The sequence below is a fragment of the Talpa occidentalis genome, unplaced genomic scaffold, assembly GCF_014898055.3.
Source record: "Talpa occidentalis isolate TD23 unplaced genomic scaffold, MPIMG_talOcc4v2.1, whole genome shotgun sequence".
Lineage (NCBI taxonomy): Eukaryota > Metazoa > Chordata > Mammalia > Eulipotyphla > Talpidae > Talpa > Talpa occidentalis.
The window spans coordinates 9500004-9520514 of NW_026555331.1; the positions used below are offsets into that span (position 1 = coordinate 9500004).

The window sequence follows — 20511 nt, forward strand, 5'->3', positions numbered from 1 at the left end:
GGACGGGTCTTCAACTGCCTGTCACCGTCTGGCTATCTCCCCTGAACCTCAACCTCCCTGTGCCCTCAGCCAAATTTCCAAAGTGCTAATGAGGAGAAAGTGGGTGCCTCTTTATTTACTTATTTTTTAGACTAGCCCTCCAAGGTGATTTTTCAACACAACACTTTGCCAAGGAAGAGCCTTTTTGCATGCATGTGGCCTCTGCACTTCATTAGCTAGTGGAGATCCCAGTCTATGGACAGTGAGAAGGTCCTCCTGGGGGCACAGCTCAGGTTCAGCGCAGCCAGCAGGTAGACAAAACACCTTGGGTCCCTCATGGCTTTCCTGTCCACAAAGCACTTTCTTACCCACAGCAGCAGCCTTGTGCGGTTGGTGCCCTTCACCTGAAGGAGCTGAGGCCAAGGTCCGGTGGCCCGCAGGTTGTGGGCATGACTCAGCGTCTGTCCTCTTCAGCTCACGTGTCACCTTGTCAGGGGCCTGTCTAGACAGCCCTTCTCTCAGAGCCACGCCACCGCTGTCTTGCTCCGCTCCGTTCTCGCTGTTCTGTTTCTCTGCTGCAAGGAAAAATCTTGCTGGCAGGATTGTGCCTCCAGGGCTCCTGGCCTGTCCTTAGTCTTGGTGGACAGGGAGATGCATTTGCTTTTGACAACTCCGGGCTACTCCTCTGGGCCAAGCCTCCTGCCTCGGGGTATCCCCTCGAAACTGGGGGTACAGCAGGAGAAGGACAACCCTGCAAGAGGGCAGCATGTTGTGGGGGACGCCCCAGGGCCCGCCTTCGCCCTAGGGGGCGCATTTGGGACACCGGCTGGAGGCGGTTGCTTCCCAAAGGCCTGACTACGGCTTCTCCCCGCCCCCCACTTTTAAAAACTAATTTCATCCCAGTCCGTGAGTGGTGAGAAACTACACGGATTCTTCGGGCTGCGTAGATGGAGCTCGAGCTCGTTGGCAAACTCGCCCTCTGCCGGGGCCGAGGAATGAGCAATCTGCGGGTAGTTTCTCCGCAGAAATTTGGCATCTGCTGACGTTGTACAGCACGTACCCCCCGGTACCCCCCGGTACCCCCACCTCGTCTTAGCCCCGGGCTTGAGAGGTCAGAGGCTGGTGTGACCCCCCCACCCCGCGCCGGCCCTGCAGCCCGCGGCCCCAGCGCACTGCACGAACCCGGCGCTTCCACGGGCTTGAGCGCCCCGCGCAGGGAAAGAGGGGGCGCCGGCCGGCCCCAGGCTGAGGCCCCCGAGGCCGCCCCGCCCCCCGGGGCCGCGCTCTCCCGGCCTCGCCTCCTGCCCCCACGCGGGGCTGAAAAAGATCACGCGCAACTTTTGTTGTCCCCCCCCCCCCCCCGCAGAAAGCTCGCGTAAGCAGCCGCTGAAGTAACCGCCCCGGGGGCGGCCGCACGGGGGCCGCGAGCTTCCGGAGCCCCGCGGGCCGCGCGACCCCCCCCACCCCGGGCGCCCCTTTCGGAGCGCGCGGGCTGCGGGCGGCGTGGGCGTGGCGTGGGCGTGACGCGGGCGGCGTGGGCGGGGCGCGAGGTCAGGCCGCGCGGAAGGCGGGGGCGTGGCGCGGGAGGCCAGGCGGCGCGGAAGGCAGGGGCGGGGCGGGGCGCGGGCGGCCGGGGCCGCGCGGGGGGCGGGGGCGGGGCGGGGGCCGCGCGGGGGGGCGGCGGCGCGTGCGCAGAGCACTTCCTTGTTTGTCCCCGTGACCGCCGCCGAGCGCCGCCCGCCCGCCCGCCCGCCCGCCCGCCCGCGCGCGCGCCGCCCGCCAGTCGGTGTCCGCGCCGCCGCCTGTCAGCGCCCGAGGAGGCAGCGCCCGTCGCCCGAGCCGCCCGGCCCGCGGACGCCCCCGCGGCCGGCCGGACCCCGCGCCGCGCCCGACCCCGCGTGAGGAGCCGCCGGCGGCATGAGCGGAGGGAGGCGGGTCCCCGAGAGCCCCCGGCCCGCCGCGCCGCCCCGAGTTTGAGGGGCCCGCGCCGCCGCCGCCCGCCGCCCGCTCTCTCCGCCGCGGGGACGCGCCGCGCCAGGCCGGGCGCCGGGTCGGCTGCGCGGGGGTTCATGAGCCGCCGGGCGGCCCGCGGCCCCGGGAGCCCGCGCCGAGCCTCACCCCCCGCCCCCGCTTGTGTCTCGCCCCCCCGGCAGGATGCCGGACCAGATCTCCGTGTCCGAGTTCATCGCCGAGACCACCGAGGACTACAACTCGCCCACCACGTCCAGCTTCACCACGCGCCTGCACAACTGCAGGAACACCGTCACGCTGCTGGAGGAGGTAGGCGCGCCCCCGCCCCGCCCCGCGCCCCGACCGCGCCCCCGCCCCGGACCCCCCGGCCCCGGGCCCCGGCTCCCGCGCGGGGGCTCGTCCGGACGGCGGCGGGGCCCGGGGGAAAGGGAGTTGGGGGCCGGGGGAGCCACACCCCCTCGGCCCGCCCCCCTCCCCTGCTCCCCGGCGAACGGGGGGCTTGGGGGGTGCAGCCCCGCTGCTCCACTTCCCCGGGCGCCGATCGCACAGGCCTGGGGGCCGGGGGAGGACGGAGAGAGCCTCGGACACCCCGAGGAAGAGGAGGGACGCCCCTCTCTCTGCCTCGCGTCCTTGCTGGGGGCCGGGCGGTCTGCGCGCCTTCCGACCCCTTGTGGCCCCTCCTAACCTGCGAGGTAGGGGTGTCAGGCCCTGGGGGCACAGGGAGGCGACGCGGCGTGGCCAAGGTCACCAGCCAGGCCGGGAGATGGTCAGCGAATGCCCCGCTCCGGCGCCGGCTCTGCCAGGCCGGATTAGCTGCACAGGCCAGCGCCGGTGGAAATATTCCGAGGAATGATGGGGAACTCCTGTGTTCAGGCTTCTTCCCTCCTGGTCTCCGGTACCTCAAGCCCTGTGCCTCAAGCCCTGTGCGGCAAGATAGCTGGACAGGCAGGTCCCTCCTCTGCCCCCCAGCCTGAGTGATGAGAGCCGGAGGCTGCTGCACCAGCCAGCCTGCCCACAGGGCACCCAGACTGAGTGGAGGCCGATGCTGCAGGGAAAAGCTTACCAGTGGGGACAAGGGAGGACCCAGACGGTGCAGAGAACAGCTCTGCTTATCTAGACCCTCCAGGGAAGTGTGTTGTGGGTGACCGGGAGGAGAGGCGGGCTGCGGAAGGCCAAGGGCAAAGTGTTTTCCTTGAAAATTTTAAGTGACTAGCCAGTAGGGTGGGGTGGGTAGGTAAAAAGAAACCCACAATCCCAAGAGCTGCAGAAGCCCCGGTACCTTAATAAATACAGGACGTTTGCCCTGGAACTCTGCACCATCTTTAAGGGCTATAAAGCAGCACTCCCCTTGAAACAAGCCAAATCTATTTCAACTGAAAACGACCGCACTGGGGGAAGTTAGGAAGCAAGATCAATTTCCCTGGGTGGATCGTTGTGTGGTTGGTTTATTTGAGGTTTGGGGAGCTTCTGATTTCAGTTCACCATGGCCAGCTCTCCTTAATGTTCAGACGTTTGGGCTTGTGGTTTAATACTCTTCGGACCCGGTTACACGTTGAACTGGTATTCCAAAGCCCTGGGTTCTAAGTGCTAGGAGGGGAGAGATGTTTGTTGTGGCTCCCATTTTGCCTACCCTGTCTGGTGCTGTGAATTAATCTGAAAATTTATTCCACTTGGTGATACGTCTGTAGTTCTTTCTCAAGTTAGTGTTGGGTGATTGAACTGAAGTTTGAAAAGGTTGGAGCAGTGCCACCTAAACTAGGTTTTTGGAAAGGTAAACAGATTGGGGTTGGGGGGGAGGGGTGGTCTCTGTAAGTCCTTTGCACAATCCCAGCCCTTGGTGTCTGGGATTAGAGAGTGTTGCCAGGACTCTAACCCCAGGATGGATCTGTCCTTCCCTTAATGGTGATAAATTAGGACATGCTGAGACAGGAACATTTTGCATCCTTTTTCTGTACTAATTGTATATGCTTCTAAAGGATGTGACATTGATTAGACTGAGTGGTCATTTTCCTTCTAGATAAGTTCTTCAGGCCCTGCTAATAGAGCTGTCAGTTACTTTAACTTTCCCTTTCTGTGCATTCAGATAATATGACCGTTCTTTTTACGCAAGGTATGATAATGGTAAGTTGGTTATAGTGTCTGTCAGGGCGATGTGAGCATATTTTGCAGCAACTCCAGAGGATAACAGCTGCTCTTGATCTTAATTTGAAGTAACTAAATTTAAAAGCAATGCAACAGAAAGGATTTTTGTGTGAGGAACAGTGTTTTACAAGCTTAGATAGAAAAATAAATCAATCATAACCCAAGTGTGGTCCCATTTGAACTTGAGGAGGAATTGGAGCCAGGCTAGACGGTTGAAAAGGCTCACGTGTTGGAGGACATTGATAACACACATGTTCTCAGAACTACAACAGTGAGTGTTTTATTCGAATGCCATAATGATCTCGTAATTCTTTTTCTGAAGTTGGGTACGGTACCGGTCGAGAAGTCTTTGTCCTCCGTCTGCACATTTTAACTCTTGAGTCATATTTCTTGAGTTTGGACTCAGGAATGGTTGCCTTTTGCTTAAATGTGAAATACTCCTGTTAGCTTCTTCCTGACAGATAATCAGTTGGATGTTATTGTTGGATATTATTCCCCCTCCTCAGCCTACACGTATGGAAGGGGGGGGGTACATTATTATAAATATCTTAAGTGAATCAATTCAAATTTTTAAACAATAAGGCTTTTAAGGTTATTACCCTCAAAATATAGGAAACAATTTTCAGCAAATCGCAAAATGATGTTGGAAGAGACTTCACAAGTGAGATACTTGGAAGCTTTACAGTTGCTGTTTGTGTTATCTTGTGGTTATTCTTAGGCATTAAAAGTTTTGGGTACTTTTTTGGTCGTGTGGAAACTCAGGAACAGGAATCAGCTTCGGCAGCTTGGAGCTCTTTTTATCTTTTTTAAAAATATTTTTCTGGTTCTGGTAATAAAATGCTTTCCTGTTTATTTGCAAATGTGTTTATTCTCTGGATCCCTCATTTTGGATACGTAAATTTTAACTTAAAAACTGTATTAGATCTCCAGCTTGGGAATCCCAGATTTACCCACATTCTTGCATTTGCTCTGTCTCCTTGGCCAGGAGTGTGTTGTGCTTTGTAAATATTGGGGTTTTGGGTTTTTGTTTTTTTGAAGTCCACGATGAGCGCTCTAGGAACTGGGTCAGAAATAGGTGGTAAAAAGAAGCAAAGTTTATTTCTGGACTTCACCTTTCAGGGTCTAGGGTCTCACATGACTGGAGTCGTGGTTTGGCTGGCACACAGGGAGTGGCTGCCGTTGGGAGGCAGGGCTGGATTGGATGCCAAGGTTTCATCCTGGTGAATGAGTGTTTTCCAAGCAAAAAGCCAGTGTTTTGCTTATTCAGCAACCAAAGCACAGAGATGTGCCATTTTACTCGTGGCCACTTGGAAGTTATGAGTAAGTGACTCGAAGACAGTTTCCCGAGGAGGGAGCCAAGCAGGCATTTAGGCCCACTATGGGAGAGAGGTGAGACTCTCCACTTCACAGTTAGGTTGGGTCACGTCAGTGCTTGGTGAAAGAGAGTGTGCAGCATGACGGGTGAAGATGTGCCTGGGCATTGAACGAGCACTTTGTCTTTGGTGACAGTGCAGGGGGCATGTTTGGTCCATTTCTTGGGCAGTTGCTCTGGACCAGGCCTGTTACATGCATATGACATGCCTGACCCCTGTTGACCCTCATGGAGTTTTGTGAAGGAAGGTCAGTTACTTTCTCCATTTTACAAAGAAAAGAAATTGAGACCCAGAGAGATGAAGTGATTTGTCTCTAAGCACAAATGACTCCTAAGTAAATGGATTTAGGAAATAGCTTAAACAGTTAAGATGTAAAATAGATATTGTAAATATTTACAAAGACTTATTTCGGCAGCTTTGAAAAAAACATAGGGGACTTCACTCTCATTGCAGCTTCTAATTTTGGTTTCATGAAACGGAGGTACCTAAGTTCCTAAATGGCTTCATTGTTCTTCAAGAATTCCAGGGAATTCTTGATTGTAATACTTAAATATGCTATCCCCCCCCCCACCCATGCTTTCAAAGATTTAGTTGTGCTTTTTCAGATTTAAAAGTGGGAATTTATTTGACCATAATCCAGAAACAACATTTGCTCTTCATATTTTGGGGAGCAGCGACTATGTACAGCCTTGCTGAGGTGTTGGGGTTATTATCTGCATCATCATGGAGAAACTGATAACCTTTGAGAAAGAGAAATAGGGTTGTCACTCTTACTATAGAAAGGAGCAGTTGATGGGCCTCCCCGGTGGCGCAGCTGTTGATCGCTGGGTTGCGAAGCTGCCCAGCCTCTGCAGCGCCAGTTCGATCCCACATGGCGCGCAGACCTCTCCTGTCGCCTGCTGCTCTCCTCAGCATTGTACTTCGTCACTCTGCCTGCTCTGCTCTCCCCTCTGGCTCTGGTGAATTCTCTCACCCTTCTGCGCTTCTGACTGTACCCAGTGCTTGTATAAATAAATAAATAAATCTTAAAAAAAAAAAAAAAAAAGAAAGGAGCAGTTGACAGGTAGGGAGATAACATGGGACATTCATACTAGCAGTTCAAGTTCATCACTCAAGTCATCCAGTCAATATACAGATGGTCTGGTGCCAGCAGAGGGCTTAGAACTGGGGATACTAAGATGTCAACTTTGCCCTCAAGTGGTGGGTGATCTAAAAGTTTCAAGGGAGCTGACAAGCCTGCATCATTAGAGACTAGCTTGTCTTAACAAATTCAGATGATGTGTTCAGGTTTGAAGGCTTAGGAACCTTGGACCGAGGAAGGTGTGGAATGTAGACTCACTGTGGGAGTCTTTTTCACGTAACAGCAGCCACTTGTTATTAGTGCTCCTACTATTACAAGCCCTAAACATGCTATTTAATGCTCCATTCACCTAACTGTTATTATTGACCCTATCTTAGGCAGCTAAGTATTTGTCCAAGGTCACTAGAGCAATAAGTGGTGGACTTGGGAATCAGTCCCATTTCTGTGGGGTCCCCGTGCATGCCAGTCAGACTTCACTGTATGTGTCTTCTTCCTTTCCACGTTCCTTCTAATTTTTATCCATATTCTTTTGGGCATCTTCTTTCCACACTGGTGACTGGATGTCTTTAATCTTTCATTAATGCCTTTCGTTTTAATTTTCGGCTCATGGCTCTCACACATAGGGCCTCTGTGGCCGGGGTTTGAAGTCTCATCATCCTCATCAGCTCCCAGCCTTGTGGAATGCAATTGCGTTACTTCTCTTAATTTTGAAAGCTGGTAAACTTGATAGTTTAGTATAGTTGCTTTATAGAGCAGCTGCCAGACTTGTAGTCTTAAATCTTAAAGGCAAACAAGTCATCGAAAGGGTTTAGATAAAATCAGGGTTGGTCCCTGCATGGCTGAAGGTAAGAAGATGTGCTTTGTTTATACCTGACCCCTTGGAGATAAAACATCATAAAGTTAACCAGCCTTCCTTTGAAGCCACAGCCACACAGATAATTCTGGACTCTGTGACCCAGTCGTCTGACCCAACCTGGAGGTACTTAGGATGAGTTTTCTGTGGACATTGCCAGCACAGGTCAGCTTCTGCCTGCAGAAGCAGAGAGAGAAGGATTCACTTATGTAACAGAACTCATGCTCTTTCTAAGACAAGACTGAAATCTGCTAGCGGGTATTCCATGCTAATGTTAATTGACCTTTGTATCCATCTTTAGGGTTAAAAACATTTTCCACATCTACCATCTAATAAAACCCCTGTCTGGTAGCTTCCTTAGCATTCTTTTGCCTAAAAATAAACAAAAACTTAGAGAGGGAAGATGGCCTGGCAAGGATAGATGTGGGTTCTGAGTGCAGAGCTTCTGCCATCTTAAACTCCTTCTGTTTCTTCTGTGTTTCCTGTTGTATATGCTTCCTGCCTGATAGTTTTTTGTCTTGCGGGGCTCATAAAAAAGTCACCTGGTTATTTTTTCTTATCCTTACTTGATTTTTACTGCCAGTGAGAAAGCTAGAGGTAAAGAGAAAGGGAAAGATGGTTCCCTTTCTCTGTTCTTCAGAGTCCTCTTGTTGGACTTCTCTAGAAATCTCTGTTGTTGTCAGCAGCTGTGGCCAGGAGTCCTCCTTGCACTCAGCAGAAGCAAGACTAGCCCTGTGGCTTCCAGCTCCACCCTGGCCCGCTTGGTGGGAGATGGCGACTGGCCTGTCTTTCTGGGGAGCTGCCCGTAGCCCTGACTGAGGCAGCACCTCTCTTCGTTGGGTTGCTGCAGGGCTCTCTGCCTCGGCTTCCTGGCCATCCACAGCCCTGCCTTTTTGCTGGATGCTGGGAGTCAGTAGAGCTCAGAGTTGAAGGAACCTTGGAGCAAAATCAAATTTGGTGCTTGTGATGACAGTTGTGAATGGGGGTCTATGTTAGCTACTTGCAGTATTTCCAGAAAACTAGTAGACATCTCTGATGATGTGGTTCAGCATAACTCTTAGGCCAAATACCTTTGATTTGGGAGGAAATACATCAGCTCAGCTGGGTAGCTCTGCTCATCTGCTGATCAGATGCTTGGATTGCCAATTAGACTCCTGAAACTGGGAAGCAAAGTGTTATATCATTCCTGTGATTGGTTTGCTGGAAGAACCATCGAGTTTTGTAGCCCATATGGGAAAAAGCTCCTGAGTGATGGGGAACCACACAGCTGAGCACTGCCACTTTCAAATGTGGAGACTGTGGCCTACAGTCAGAAAGGAAATTATGCAGGTATTTCGAGTCAAGTCTCCCAGTTCCTAACACAGGCTCTTTGCACTCACTCTCAATTAGGGCTGAATGTAAATAATTTTGGGGGTGGGATCTTCTCCAGTGCCACACCCCTCAATGGTTATGTATGGGAGGGGAGTGGAGGGTAAGCCTGAATTTAGGAACCTGACCAGTTAACCAGCCCCTTGGTATGAGTCCTCAGCTCACACAGTGTGCTGAATGAGGCCACAGCAGCCCTCCCTGATGTTGGGTAAGAGTCACTGAAGCATTTGTGGTGTTGGACATTCAGACACTACTAAGATCTTTGCCTTCATGTCTGTGCGTCAAGCAAGCTCTTAGAGGCGGTTTCCATTTACATAATCTAGTCATCTGGGGACTCGAACCAGGTCTTGGCCGCAGCTTTTCCCACATGTATTTAAACATGAGTAAGTGAGGGCTGGGCTTCACTTGGCTTCCAAGCCTCAGTTTCCTTATCTGCTAAATAAAAGGCATTTTGCGTATTAAGTAGAGTGATGCGTATGAGGCACTGATGATGTGATGTCATTGCTGGTAAAATTTGACTCTGTGAATGTCAAGCTCTGACCAAATTATCTGCCCTCCTCCTGTGGGAACGAGGGGAGGTGGGACGCATACCTCGATGAAGAGGCGGCCAGTTCTGCACTGTATGTTGCGCAACTTCCTGAACCTTCCGTTTCCCGATGGGGCTAGTGCCTCCTCTCAGAGTGCTTAGAATCGTGCCCGGCATGTTCTTATCTCGTCGCTGTCACTGTTTGTTACTTGTGACTGATAGGATGAGACTTGGTAGACTCATTTCAGAAGAGTGGCTGATGAGGTCAGAAGCTGTATTCCTTCAAGGACCTGGATATTGGAAGCACAGATGGGCCTAGAAGAGGGACTAGGGGAGCACTGAACACTTTGCCCGTTGGGGGTCTTGGGCAAGGTCAATTTGATCTGAAACAGGCTGCCAGCTCACTCTTACTGTCTACTCAGTCCTGGGTGGGGGCTACCCAGGGGTAAGCGGAACAGTGCTGTCCCCCTGAACCAGGGCAGCCAGATGGGCTCTGCTCATGCAGCCCCCTGCCTGTGCTTCCTTGGGTTGCTGCTGCTGATTCTATTTTTTCCCAGCCCGTCCTGCCGCCACTGTGTCCCCTCCAGTGGTGCATCAAAGCTGGGGCATTGCTGTCCCTTTTGATTTTTCCAGGGCTTCAGGGTAATGCCCTGCCTTCTCTGTTACATAATAAATGCAGGTATTTGGTTTTGGTCATTTGTGGGGAGGTGCAGGGAGAGCATTTCTGCTGTGGCCCTGGCTGGACACAGTGGCAGCTGGTGGTGTGCTCTGCTGATTACAGCCTGGAGCATTGAGACCACAAGGAATTCTATTTTGGTTTGGAGGCAAGAGCCTTAAAGAGGAATGGATCTAACCTTGCATTTGCATTTCTGAGTACCTGCTCACTTCTTTTCTTTTTGGTGTCCACAAAATGAGTTAGGATTATTTGTGGAGCAGGGCTTAGGTCGGATCTGGAGGCACTTGACCCTGCTTGGTCTTAACAGAAGCATTTGTGGTGGGCTTTTCTGGCCCAGAGCGCAGTCTGAGCAGCTCTGTGTCTTGGTGCTGTTGTGGTCACTTACATAAAAACTGAATTTTGATGCCAAGGCTATGGTATAATTTCCCCCAAAGAACTAAAATATATGTCCCTTTGATAAGACAGCACCCAATTTAGCCACTCAGAGCTAGAGAAGCAAAATCAGAACCTCATGCGTCAGGGAGGTAAGGCCCACAGTCTGATTGCATTTTGGTACCAGCTCTTATAGAAAGCACAATGGTCTGAGTCAAGCTAGCCCATTCCTCTCCCTGCCAGGTATGCTTTGGATGGGAGAAAAAACCAAGCTCTTCCTCTTATTGTTAATACGGCCTGGATACCTTGTCTTTCTGTAGCTTTGTGCCCAGGGGCCAGCGCAGGGGTGGCCCTGTCTCCAGTGCCTAGCCTCACACCTGGCACCATGACTGTATTATTACCAGATAAACCTGACAGAGCTGGAAAAGGCCTGAGGGGCCATCTAATCCAGCTCCTCCTTTTTATGAATGGCGAAGTTGAGGCTCAGAAAACCCAAGAGTGCTAGGGTCTTTATTTGAAGTAACAGACTCCCTCTCCTCCCAGCAAAACAAAATACTAGTTCAGGCACTGTATGGACTTACAGGAAGGATCATGGTGGTATTTAATGGAAGCCGAGGGGCAGAATGATATTTTCTTTGGGCCAGTGGAAGAGGATGGTAGCCCCAACTCTACATGCTCCTCACTCCAGTGCCCGCAGCAGCCAAGTCTCTATGTTTGATCTGAACCTCTGGGAGGGAGAATAGGATTGCCTGCCTTGGGTCAGGAGACCACTAAGAAGTGGTCTGGTCAGCTTTGGCTGGTGTGGCGAGGTTACCTGAGGGTAGGGCTAAACTTTTCCTTTCAGCATGGACAGGTTGTGATGGTAGGCCTCAGAGCAGGATCCGGGTCTTCTGGCTCCATCATCTTGAATCTTCATTGAAGTGAGAGCTCACTGGAGAGAACAGGATTGCACAGGGTTATTGGGAGAGAACAGGTAGGGACGGGAAGGCAGTACATGCCTGGCTCCCAGCGGCCCTAGGGAGAGGTTAGTCTCTCTGCTCCTCTCTCTGCAGGTCTCCTTCCCCTTGGCCCCTTCTGCTCTGTATTCACTGGGACGCGTGGAAGGGCTGTAGTCAGATGTCTGTACTGCCCAGCGGTAGCTTTCTTGCTGTGGTCAGGGCAGATCAGCATTCCGCACAGGGTGTGGGCAGAGGAAACACCACGTTGCTATGTAAATCCCAAGTGGTGACATGGTGCTCGAAAATAATCCCCCTTGGACACCCAGGATGGGCTCTGTTTGGGAAGTTTTACCGGCCTTTTCCCAGGGTTAATATCTGTCAGAAACTGTTTAACAGTCTTTCCTTCCATTAACTGGCTTCTTCATTGATCAGTTGTGCACAAATAAAATTCGAGCAGCTTCATCATCGTGAAGTGTGGAGTCCTTTATGTTTCATTAATCATTTTTTAAAATGAAGCCCATTTCCTTTTCCTTGTAATGTTTATTCACATTCATAGCACTTACATAATATTAGATATTCCTTATTTCCACAAAGTGCAAATCAAAATAAGCATTCACTGCTGGCCCAGCAGCTGCTGCTGCTTTAATAATAGTAATATTTTTCATAGCGAGGCTAGTGCGTGCCCTGCCTCCCAATAAATAAAATGGTGCCAAGGCAAATATGCTGTCACCGTCCCAAGGCTTGTATGAGTCTGAACAAAATTTGGAATCTGTGAACGCTACAATTAAGCACCTACTCTCTGCTGGGCACAGTGCTGGATGCCCTACATGCAGCATCTCACTTAATTTAATCCTTGCAGCAGCTCTGTGGGGCGGGTGCTATTTCCCCGTTTTACCCATGGCAAGCTGGGCTTAGAGAGGAATCCACCCAGCCCTTCCTACCCCAGACTCATCCTCAAGATGAAAATGCCTCATACAGTGGATGGACTGCTAGTGAAACAGATCAGGAGATAGGTTCAGCTAAAGCATGAGATATTTAGGTTAGAATCGAATTCAGAACTTCTGACAGTATTAAGATACTAACTGAAGTGGCATTTTTCCCCTTAGTTTTGGGGATAGTTTGTCATAATTGGGCTAATGAACTAACCCTCCTGTCACCCAACAAGTACAGGAAGAAGCCAGAACTCAAACCAGGGTTTGCTGCGAGTGATGTAGCTGCTGAGTGGTGTTGCTGCTGAGTGCACGGGAACGGAAGGGTAGGGGTTAGTGTTTACTTTCTTACTGGAAGCAAACACAAACACACAAACAAAGCAGAAGTGTGCCAGTGGAAAAGGAAAGCATTTTTCCTTCCTGATTTGTTCAGGTTGAGTGGGAGGCTTGTAAATTTAGATAATTTACCTTACCCAACATGAACAACCAGCTCATGATGTGATATCAAAGGGATTAATGAGAGAATTGGTATTTTCAAAATGAGCTGACCTCTGATTTTTCATCATGAATGGTAAGTGGTGACTCATGATTTTATGAGCAGTTGTGCCTGGGGTTTACTGTTTTTTTTGGCACTCAGTTCGAGCAGTGCACAGAGTGTTTTCATATATAGTCTCCTTGCACCCACACACTTTGCCGAGCAATTATGCTGCCATTTCCTCATTTGGCAGATGAGGAAACTGAGGCTCAAAAAGTTAAAATGACTTGTCAAAGGTCATAAGACTGAGAAAATATCTGCTGAGGCTTGAGATTACTTACCAGTCTCACCTGTCCCTGCCCCCAACAGCTCATCATCTGAAGGACGCAGATGTTTGTCAAGATGTTAAAGAATATCTTTGGGATGGAAAAAAACATGGGTTTTATTTTTGGGTATTTTTGTGACTTCGCTTGATGAGATACCAACACCCCCACCCCCCCATCACCCCCCCTTTGTAGTTAGTCCTTCAGGTAGCTTTCTCTTTGGCCGTGTTTCTGTTTCACAGTGTTGGTTTGTCTTAACTTTTACACAAAGACCCAAGTAGAGACACAGGAAGAATGTCCACGTCCCTGCCACCAGCTTCAGCAGAGACCTGCTTTTAGCCAGTTTGCTTTCCCTTATACTTGCAACCCTGATTTTTTTAATACCTTTTTTTAAATTAATTTATTTATACAAGCACTGGGTACAGTCAGAAGTGTGGGAGGGTGAGAGAATTCACCAGAGCCAGAGCGGGGAACAGAACAGGCAGACTGATGAAACACACTGCTGAGGGGAGCAGCGGGCGCAGCAGGAGAGGTCTGCGCACCATGTGGGACCCCCACCGGTGGCCCGGGGATCGAAAGGTGCTGCAGAGGCTTCGGGCAGCTTCTCAACCCAGCACTCAACCGCTGCACCACCGAGGAGGCCTGCAACCCTGATTTTTTTTAAAGCAGTCCCAGATATTGTTTAATTTTACCTATAAATAAAATGTTTTAGGATTTATCTCTAAAAGATAAGGGCTTGGGGGGAAAAACTGAACCATCATATATTTTTTTTTTTTTAACATTAGAGTCTCCCATAGTCTTTTTTTTTTAATACCTTTTTTTTTTTTTAAAGATTTGTTTTATTTATTTTTACAAGCACTGGGGTACAGTGAGAAGCGCGGGAGGGTGAGAGAATTCACCAGAGCCAGAGCGGGGAGCAGAGCAGGCAGAAGGACCGAAGTACACTGCTGAGGGGAGCAGCGGGCAGCAGGAGAGGTCTGCGCGCCATGTGGGACCCTCACCCGGTGGCCGGGGCTCGAACCGGTGCTGCAGAGGCTGCGAGCAGCTTCGCAACCCAGTGCTCAACCGCTGCGCCACCTGGGAGGCCCTATAATTATTTTTTAAAAATGAATATTTTCTCATTTTTATTAAAGGTTCACATTTTCTCAGCTATCTTTTATCTTTTTAATGATTTGTTCAAATCAGGATCCGAATGTTAAAATTGACTGACACATATTTAAATTTTCTTTATGGATATCCCTCCCTTTTTTGTCCTTGTAATTTATTAGTTGAAGAAATGAATTTTTTGACCTGTAGTGTTTCTGTAGCCTGACTGGTGTCAATTGCATCTCTCTGGTGTCCCTTAACATGGGCTACAATCGATTGTTTTTCTTTTTTCTTTTTTTTTTAAGATTTATTTATTTATACAAACACTGGGTACAGTCAGAAGCGCAGGAGGGTGAGAGAATTCACCAGAGCCAGAGCGGGGAGCAGAGCAGGCAGAAGGACCGAAGTACACTGCTGAGGGGAGCAGTGGGCGGCAGGAGAGGTCTGTGCGCCATGTGGGACCCTCCCCCAGTGGCCGGGGAGCAGCCGGGGATCCAACCAGCACTGCGGAGGCTGCGGGCAGCTTCGCAACCCAGCGCTTAACCGCTGCGCCCTGGGGAGGCCCTACAATCATTGATTCTTAACTTACTTTTGGTCCTATTAACTTTTTTATATCGAAGAATAAAAGAAATGTATTCCCTTTGTGGAAACTAGCAAAAGTATCAAAGAAGAAATTTAAAAGTTACCCATAATTCCACCAACGAGAAATAATCAGTTAACACATTTTTTTTCTTCCAGATATACCCTATATCCTGCTTGTATTCATTTAACATATTGAGCATTCATTTAACAATATAAATGTTTTCCCATATTGGTAAAAACTCTCCAGTAGCATTTTAAATAGCATGTCAGCGTATTAATATTTTACTCCTTAAGTTGCCCCCAACTTAGGAGGAGTTTGTGTGTTTTAAACAGTTGACTTAGCAGTTGCCCCAGAGGACTGTTGTTGAAAGCGGTGAATCACCAGCAGTGCTTATTTGACTACATCTATCATTGCTAGATTCCCAGAAAGGTGGCCTGTCCACGTGACACCCACCGCCCTGGGCACATGCGGTGAAAGTGCTTTTCTCCACGTAGGGACTCTGAGTTAAACATTTCTGCCAAGGAAAAAATTGTACTTTGGGTATGCTGTTGCCCTTGTTGATGTGTTGGCGTGCTAAAGGTTATGAGTAGTGAAGATGAAAAGGAATGAGTGTGGGTGTTGGCAAATTGTCTGCTTAGCAGAGTGGAGAACTGAGTGCTAGTGTCATCTCAGTGTCGCAGGGAAGCAGGCAGCCTTGCCTTACCAGCCCTTCAGCCCCTCAGTGGTGACGTCTTTGTCTGCCCCCTCCAGCCTCCCTGCCAACATTCCCGCTTCTCAGGGCGGTGAGTGTGTAAGGCAGGGCCTTGGTGGGTTCAGGAATAAAGACAAAGCCTTCACTCTGAGGACTGTGTGGAAGACTCCTAGCCAGGAAGTCACCTCGCTCCTCTTCCTTTTCCCTGCTTGCAAGACAGTTCCACCCCCCCCTTTCGGAACTCCACGGGACAGGGACATTGCTCCAGCTGAGAGACTCCTCGGGGGTTAGGAGCTATCTTTGGCAGATCCAGTTCTGCTACATCATTTACACGTGGTTGTGAATTAGCTTAGTTGGGTGGTTTCTTAACTAACTTGTCTGAAAAGTCAGGAGGGAAGTTGTTTTAGAGAGGGGGATCCTCCTGGAAGTCAGGTGGGCCACCTTGGGAACATCCTGAGAGAAGGAGAAGCAAAGCAGGAATAGGTGCCTTAAGCCACATTAACTCATCTTTCTGAGAGCTGGTACTGAAGGGCGTGCTGGAGATGAGCATGGGTAATGACCTGGAGCTTGACGTTGCGACCCTGGAATCACACAGCCACTTGGGGCTGTGGGGTGACCTTCCTGGTGCACCCACCGAGGCATGCTGAGTGTGGTAGGTGGGCTTCATTCTGAAATTGTCAGTTGAGAGTTGTGTCGGGTTTGCTTCCTGCTTTATGTGACACGTCATGGCACGTCAGTGACATAGTGTGATCTAGTACACCCCTCTACAACCATGTGGCATTACTAACTCACGCTAAAGGTTGGCTTAGAAAAATCCAATAAACAGGAAAAAAAAGGTCCAAAATACACTTCCCCATCCAAAAAGCAAAACGTAGTGTGATGAAATCTTCCAGAAATGTTTCAGCATCCATTGCAATGAATGAGTAGTCTTTTAAGAAGCATTCCGGAGCCACCATAACATCATAATAGCCACAGCTTAGTCAGCTTGTCTTTGGAACCTAGTATTGTGCTAAGTCTTAGGTATGTCAGTACTTCTAAACCTTAAGACAGCTTTCCAGGAGTTTCTCCCTTTTATAGGGATAAAATAAATAATAAAAGATCAGCTTGCACAACTGGCATATAGTAGAGCTAATTTTCAAGCCGGATTTGTTGGATTTCACTGCCTTAGGCATCCTAGTTTATTAAGAGAAAGTGGTTAAAATGAAATTTTAAAATTTGTAGTTTAAAAATATATATAATACCAATATTTATTAATCAGATACTTTGTTTCTGCTTATTCTCTTTCCCCTAGAAAGGTTTACTGGAAGGCAGGTGGAGGGATTTGCCCTGCACCCAGCGTGACTCATTATCTGGAGTGAGTGCATTTGTGTTCATTTGTGAAGCAGCCTGAGCACCTAACTTGTTTCACTGCTTGACTCTCTTATAGGACCCTTTGCAGTGTTAGTCTGTCTTCTACCTCTGAGGGAGGACTGGGTTGCTTTTCATTCCCTGGAAAGTTCTCCTTTGCCTTGCAGACATCCATTCTTTCTTGACAACTGGGATGCTAGAAAACTGAAAATTGTCTTGGGTCATCCCCTTCTCTAGTCAGGTCAATCTTTTCTATATTGATATGTTAGTTCCAGGTCTATCTCTTTACTGTTTGGAGTACAGCACTTTATCTCCTTCGTTTGTCTGTCGCTCATGCCAGGGAGCCATTAGAACAAACCCCATTTGAATGAACAAAAATCACACACACAGCGAGCGGGGCCTTGAAAAATCAGGCCAAGGGGAACCTGTCCTGTGTATGGAGCAGCTGAGGGTAAGGTAAGGGGAGTCTGGGAGAAGTGTTATCTGTAGAGCCAAAAAGGCAGGAGACGGGAGGAATCTCAGGACTTAGCAGATTTCATCTTGGCATTTTAGAGTCAGCAAGAGCCTCAGAGACCGTGGAGGTCAGCCACCTCATTTTCCAGATCATTGAGAGTTCTCATCAACCCTGAGTTTGCAGCAACTCCCTACCGCAGGGCACAGAACCATACAGATCTCTTTAAATTAGTGCTTTTATTGATTTAAACAGTTACTGATCAGCACATTGTGTTTTATGTTTATAAGTAGTTGCTTTCTGTTTTGTGTTTGAGCTCCGAGATGATTTTGTCAGGGGGGAAAAACAGTTTAGAAAGTTCTCAAAACTGCCTTCATGTGGAAGCATTTGCCCTACTTTGGACCTTGTGATTGTCCCACCGACTCCTCTGCCCCTTCCTCTCCCCGCTTCCTATTCTTGGCTTGTAAATTGGTTGATTCTTACAACTTCTGCTCTCCAAGAAGGAGATGTGGCGTGTTCAAGCGCCACAGCAGCTGGGCTGGTCAGCTGACTGTGGCTTGTTCCCTGCAGAGATCCTAGTTTTCCTTTTAAAGTTTGCCCCGATGGCCGGTTGCTCTATATTTGTCAAGTTTACCTAGAATTCCTCGGACTTCAGGATTCATTTCTCTCTCCTCAGCTGCCCTACTCTCTGTTGGCCCTCCAAGGTGGGGAAGCAGGGAGCTTACTAGAACGTGAGGGTTTGTATTTTGTCCTACCCCCATCCTGTGACTTTGATTGTGAGACCAGCAGCTCTAATTCTGGACAAGCCCTCAACAGAAATTCCAGCAACCGCTAGCTGGGAGCAACAGCAGACAAGGCTGGGACCTGTTGGGACAGGCTGGCCAGAGCAGCAGCACGTCAGAATTTTTTGCTGTCTCCTAGTGTTATAGAGCGACCCCGATATTAAACGGGTTCCTGGCTGTGGGTCCTCACCCGCGCGCTTTAAAGGGACTTATGAATACTCTACTACAGACACACGCAAAAGGGTTAATAAAAGGTTTATTTACAAGAGAAAAAGAAATAAGGAAAATGTACAACTCAGGGAGAAAATAGGGAAATAAAGTCTTTAATGCGTCCTACCCGATCCGACGACCTGGAAACCCCAAAGTCACTCTCAGAGCTAGACGGATGCCGCGAGCTGGCCGAGGGCCCCAAAATGGAGAGAGCCCCCAAAGCCCACGTGTCTGCCTTTTGTATCCACCTGGCTGCTTAACCCCACCCTCAGGTCCCAGCCACCTTCCCTTTGGTGGTGATGGGATTTGGAGTTCCCAGTGTCTTTGGCTTTGACCTGGGGTGGGGGTGGAGTCCACAAAGCCTGTATGGAATTTGCTTTGGGACTGCCTTTTCCCCCTAACAATTCCCCCCTTTCACTTTTTGCCACCATTTCCATGGTGATGAAGATCAAATATATGGAGGTTGGGATGCAGTCTCAGATGAACGTTTTGTCAGGTTCCAGTGTGAAAGAAAACCAGTCTCTCCAGGTATTTGTCCATTGTGGAAAGCAAAAGTCCTCCACTCCAGGAAAAAATAGAATAAAAATTAAAAGGGGGGATTGCAACAGGGTGGTCCCCAGGAAAGGGGGAGGTTCCCTGCCCCACCCAAGGGAGGGTGGAGCTGAGCAGCAAAAGGAGAAGCTGCAGGAAGAGACTGAGGAAGGAAGCAGGATGGAGCCAGGAGACCTGGAAGAGGCGCATGGAGCCTAGAGACACGTAAAGAAACTGCTTGTCTTTTGGTCGTGGACTGGGTGACACAGATGTGGGTGAGACCCGTGGGGAGGTGACCATGGCAGCTTTTATCTTGATGTTGATTTTGCTCTTTTCCTTCCGGGCTTGTCTGGTTGTTTGTGACCCTTTTCTGTGGGTCCCCACTGGAAGATGTTTTAGACTTGTGGCAGGCTTTGGGGCCTTGCTCTGGGCCGACCCCATATGGATGGAGTTTTACCCACGAGGGGATGGGTAACTTTGGGTGCTTCATTTAGAAACTAGACTCTTTGCCTTACCTGTATTGTTTCCTAGTTTTTATTAAAGATCCTTCCCATTAAAGTGTCATATGTTTTGTGTTGATGCGGCGGATGGCAGAACCCATGTAGAATAGGCAGGTTTGTGGGGGTCTGGGGTGCCCCTCTCCCTGTCCTATAACACTAGGACTTCTGGCATGGCAGGAAGAGCAGACTGTCCTGCTTTCAGCTGAGGACGCCCAGGCTCAGAGATGCCATGCAGTCAGAAGGGGATGGAGCTAGGGCCGCTGCTACCCAGCACACCCAGTTTCTACCACATGCCCCATTGCTCACTTTTCGTAGCAGAAACGAAAAAAATTCCGCACAGATGTGCATGACCAGCTAGAGCCCTGAGATACTGCAGAATGTGTGCTGGGGCCGCGGGCACTCAAGCTACTGGGGAGTAGCTCTGCCTTTGCCTGACTCACCTGCTGTTGCTGCTGCTGGCTGCTCTTGTTGAACACTTCCAGCATGCAGGGCGTTTTCATTCTAGCAGTTAATTTTTATTAAAGGCCTGCTGTAAGTCAGATGCCATCTAAGTTAACTGAATTCACTCATTTAAACCCACAATCAACATTACGTAGGTACTGTACAAGGCCTGCCACTGCCACTTGCTAACAGTACTATTTTGGACAAATGACTTAAGGCCTCTGTGCCCTGGGTTGCCTGCTTCCGGCGTCACTTGTGACTGTGCTTTCTTCTCGATTGTACTGTTTTTATTGTACCTTAGCATGGGGCTGTCATCATGTGAGGATGTGAGGTGTCATCAGCTCCCTAGATCATCTGATCCTCAGTGCCTCTGTGTGTGATCTAGGACAAGCTGCATTCACCCCTCTGAGGCAGTTTTTTCATCTGTAAAATGGGCATAAAAGGTCTTGAAAGGACATTTGAGGTGAAAGGGAGTTAAGTGGTGGTGGTTAGACCCTCATGCTCTTTGTTGGGGTCACAGCAAATGCTCACTATACATGGTGACTGCAAACCTCAAGTCATACCCACAGGACATCTGATTAGATTATAGGATCAAGGCAGGGGTTGGAGGAGCGGTGCTTAGTAAGACTGGCTGCCTGCCAATTTCTATTCAAGCTCAGAAGAGAGAATGTTTTGGTGAAAGGCAGACATTTCAGGTTGGAGATAGAGGAAAGTTAAAAAGCTTAGAAAAACCAAAGCAAATGCAAATGCAAAAAAAAAAAAAAAAGAAAGAAAGAAAAGAAACCGGTGTTACAGAAGCTCTTTGAGGAGCTGTGGATTAGGTGCTGCCGGCCTTTAATATTTTAATTTTCATGGGATGCAAGGAAGGCTCCTCACCACCACC

At 49.5% G+C, this 20511-nt stretch overlaps 1 protein-coding gene across 6 annotated transcripts in view; it reads left to right on the forward strand.

The window, feature by feature from the left end:
- ASAP1 (ArfGAP with SH3 domain, ankyrin repeat and PH domain 1) overlaps positions 1–20511 on the forward strand; it is a 284215-nt gene that overhangs the window by 57089 nt on the left and 206615 nt on the right. For all 6 annotated transcript variants that reach the window (XM_054691980.1, XM_054691978.1, XM_054691982.1 and 3 more), the window contains one exon: positions 2133–2259. In XM_054691980.1, the coding sequence (XP_054547955.1) occupies positions 2133–2259 (127 nt within the window). The remainder of the gene's footprint in view (positions 1–2132; positions 2260–20511) is intronic.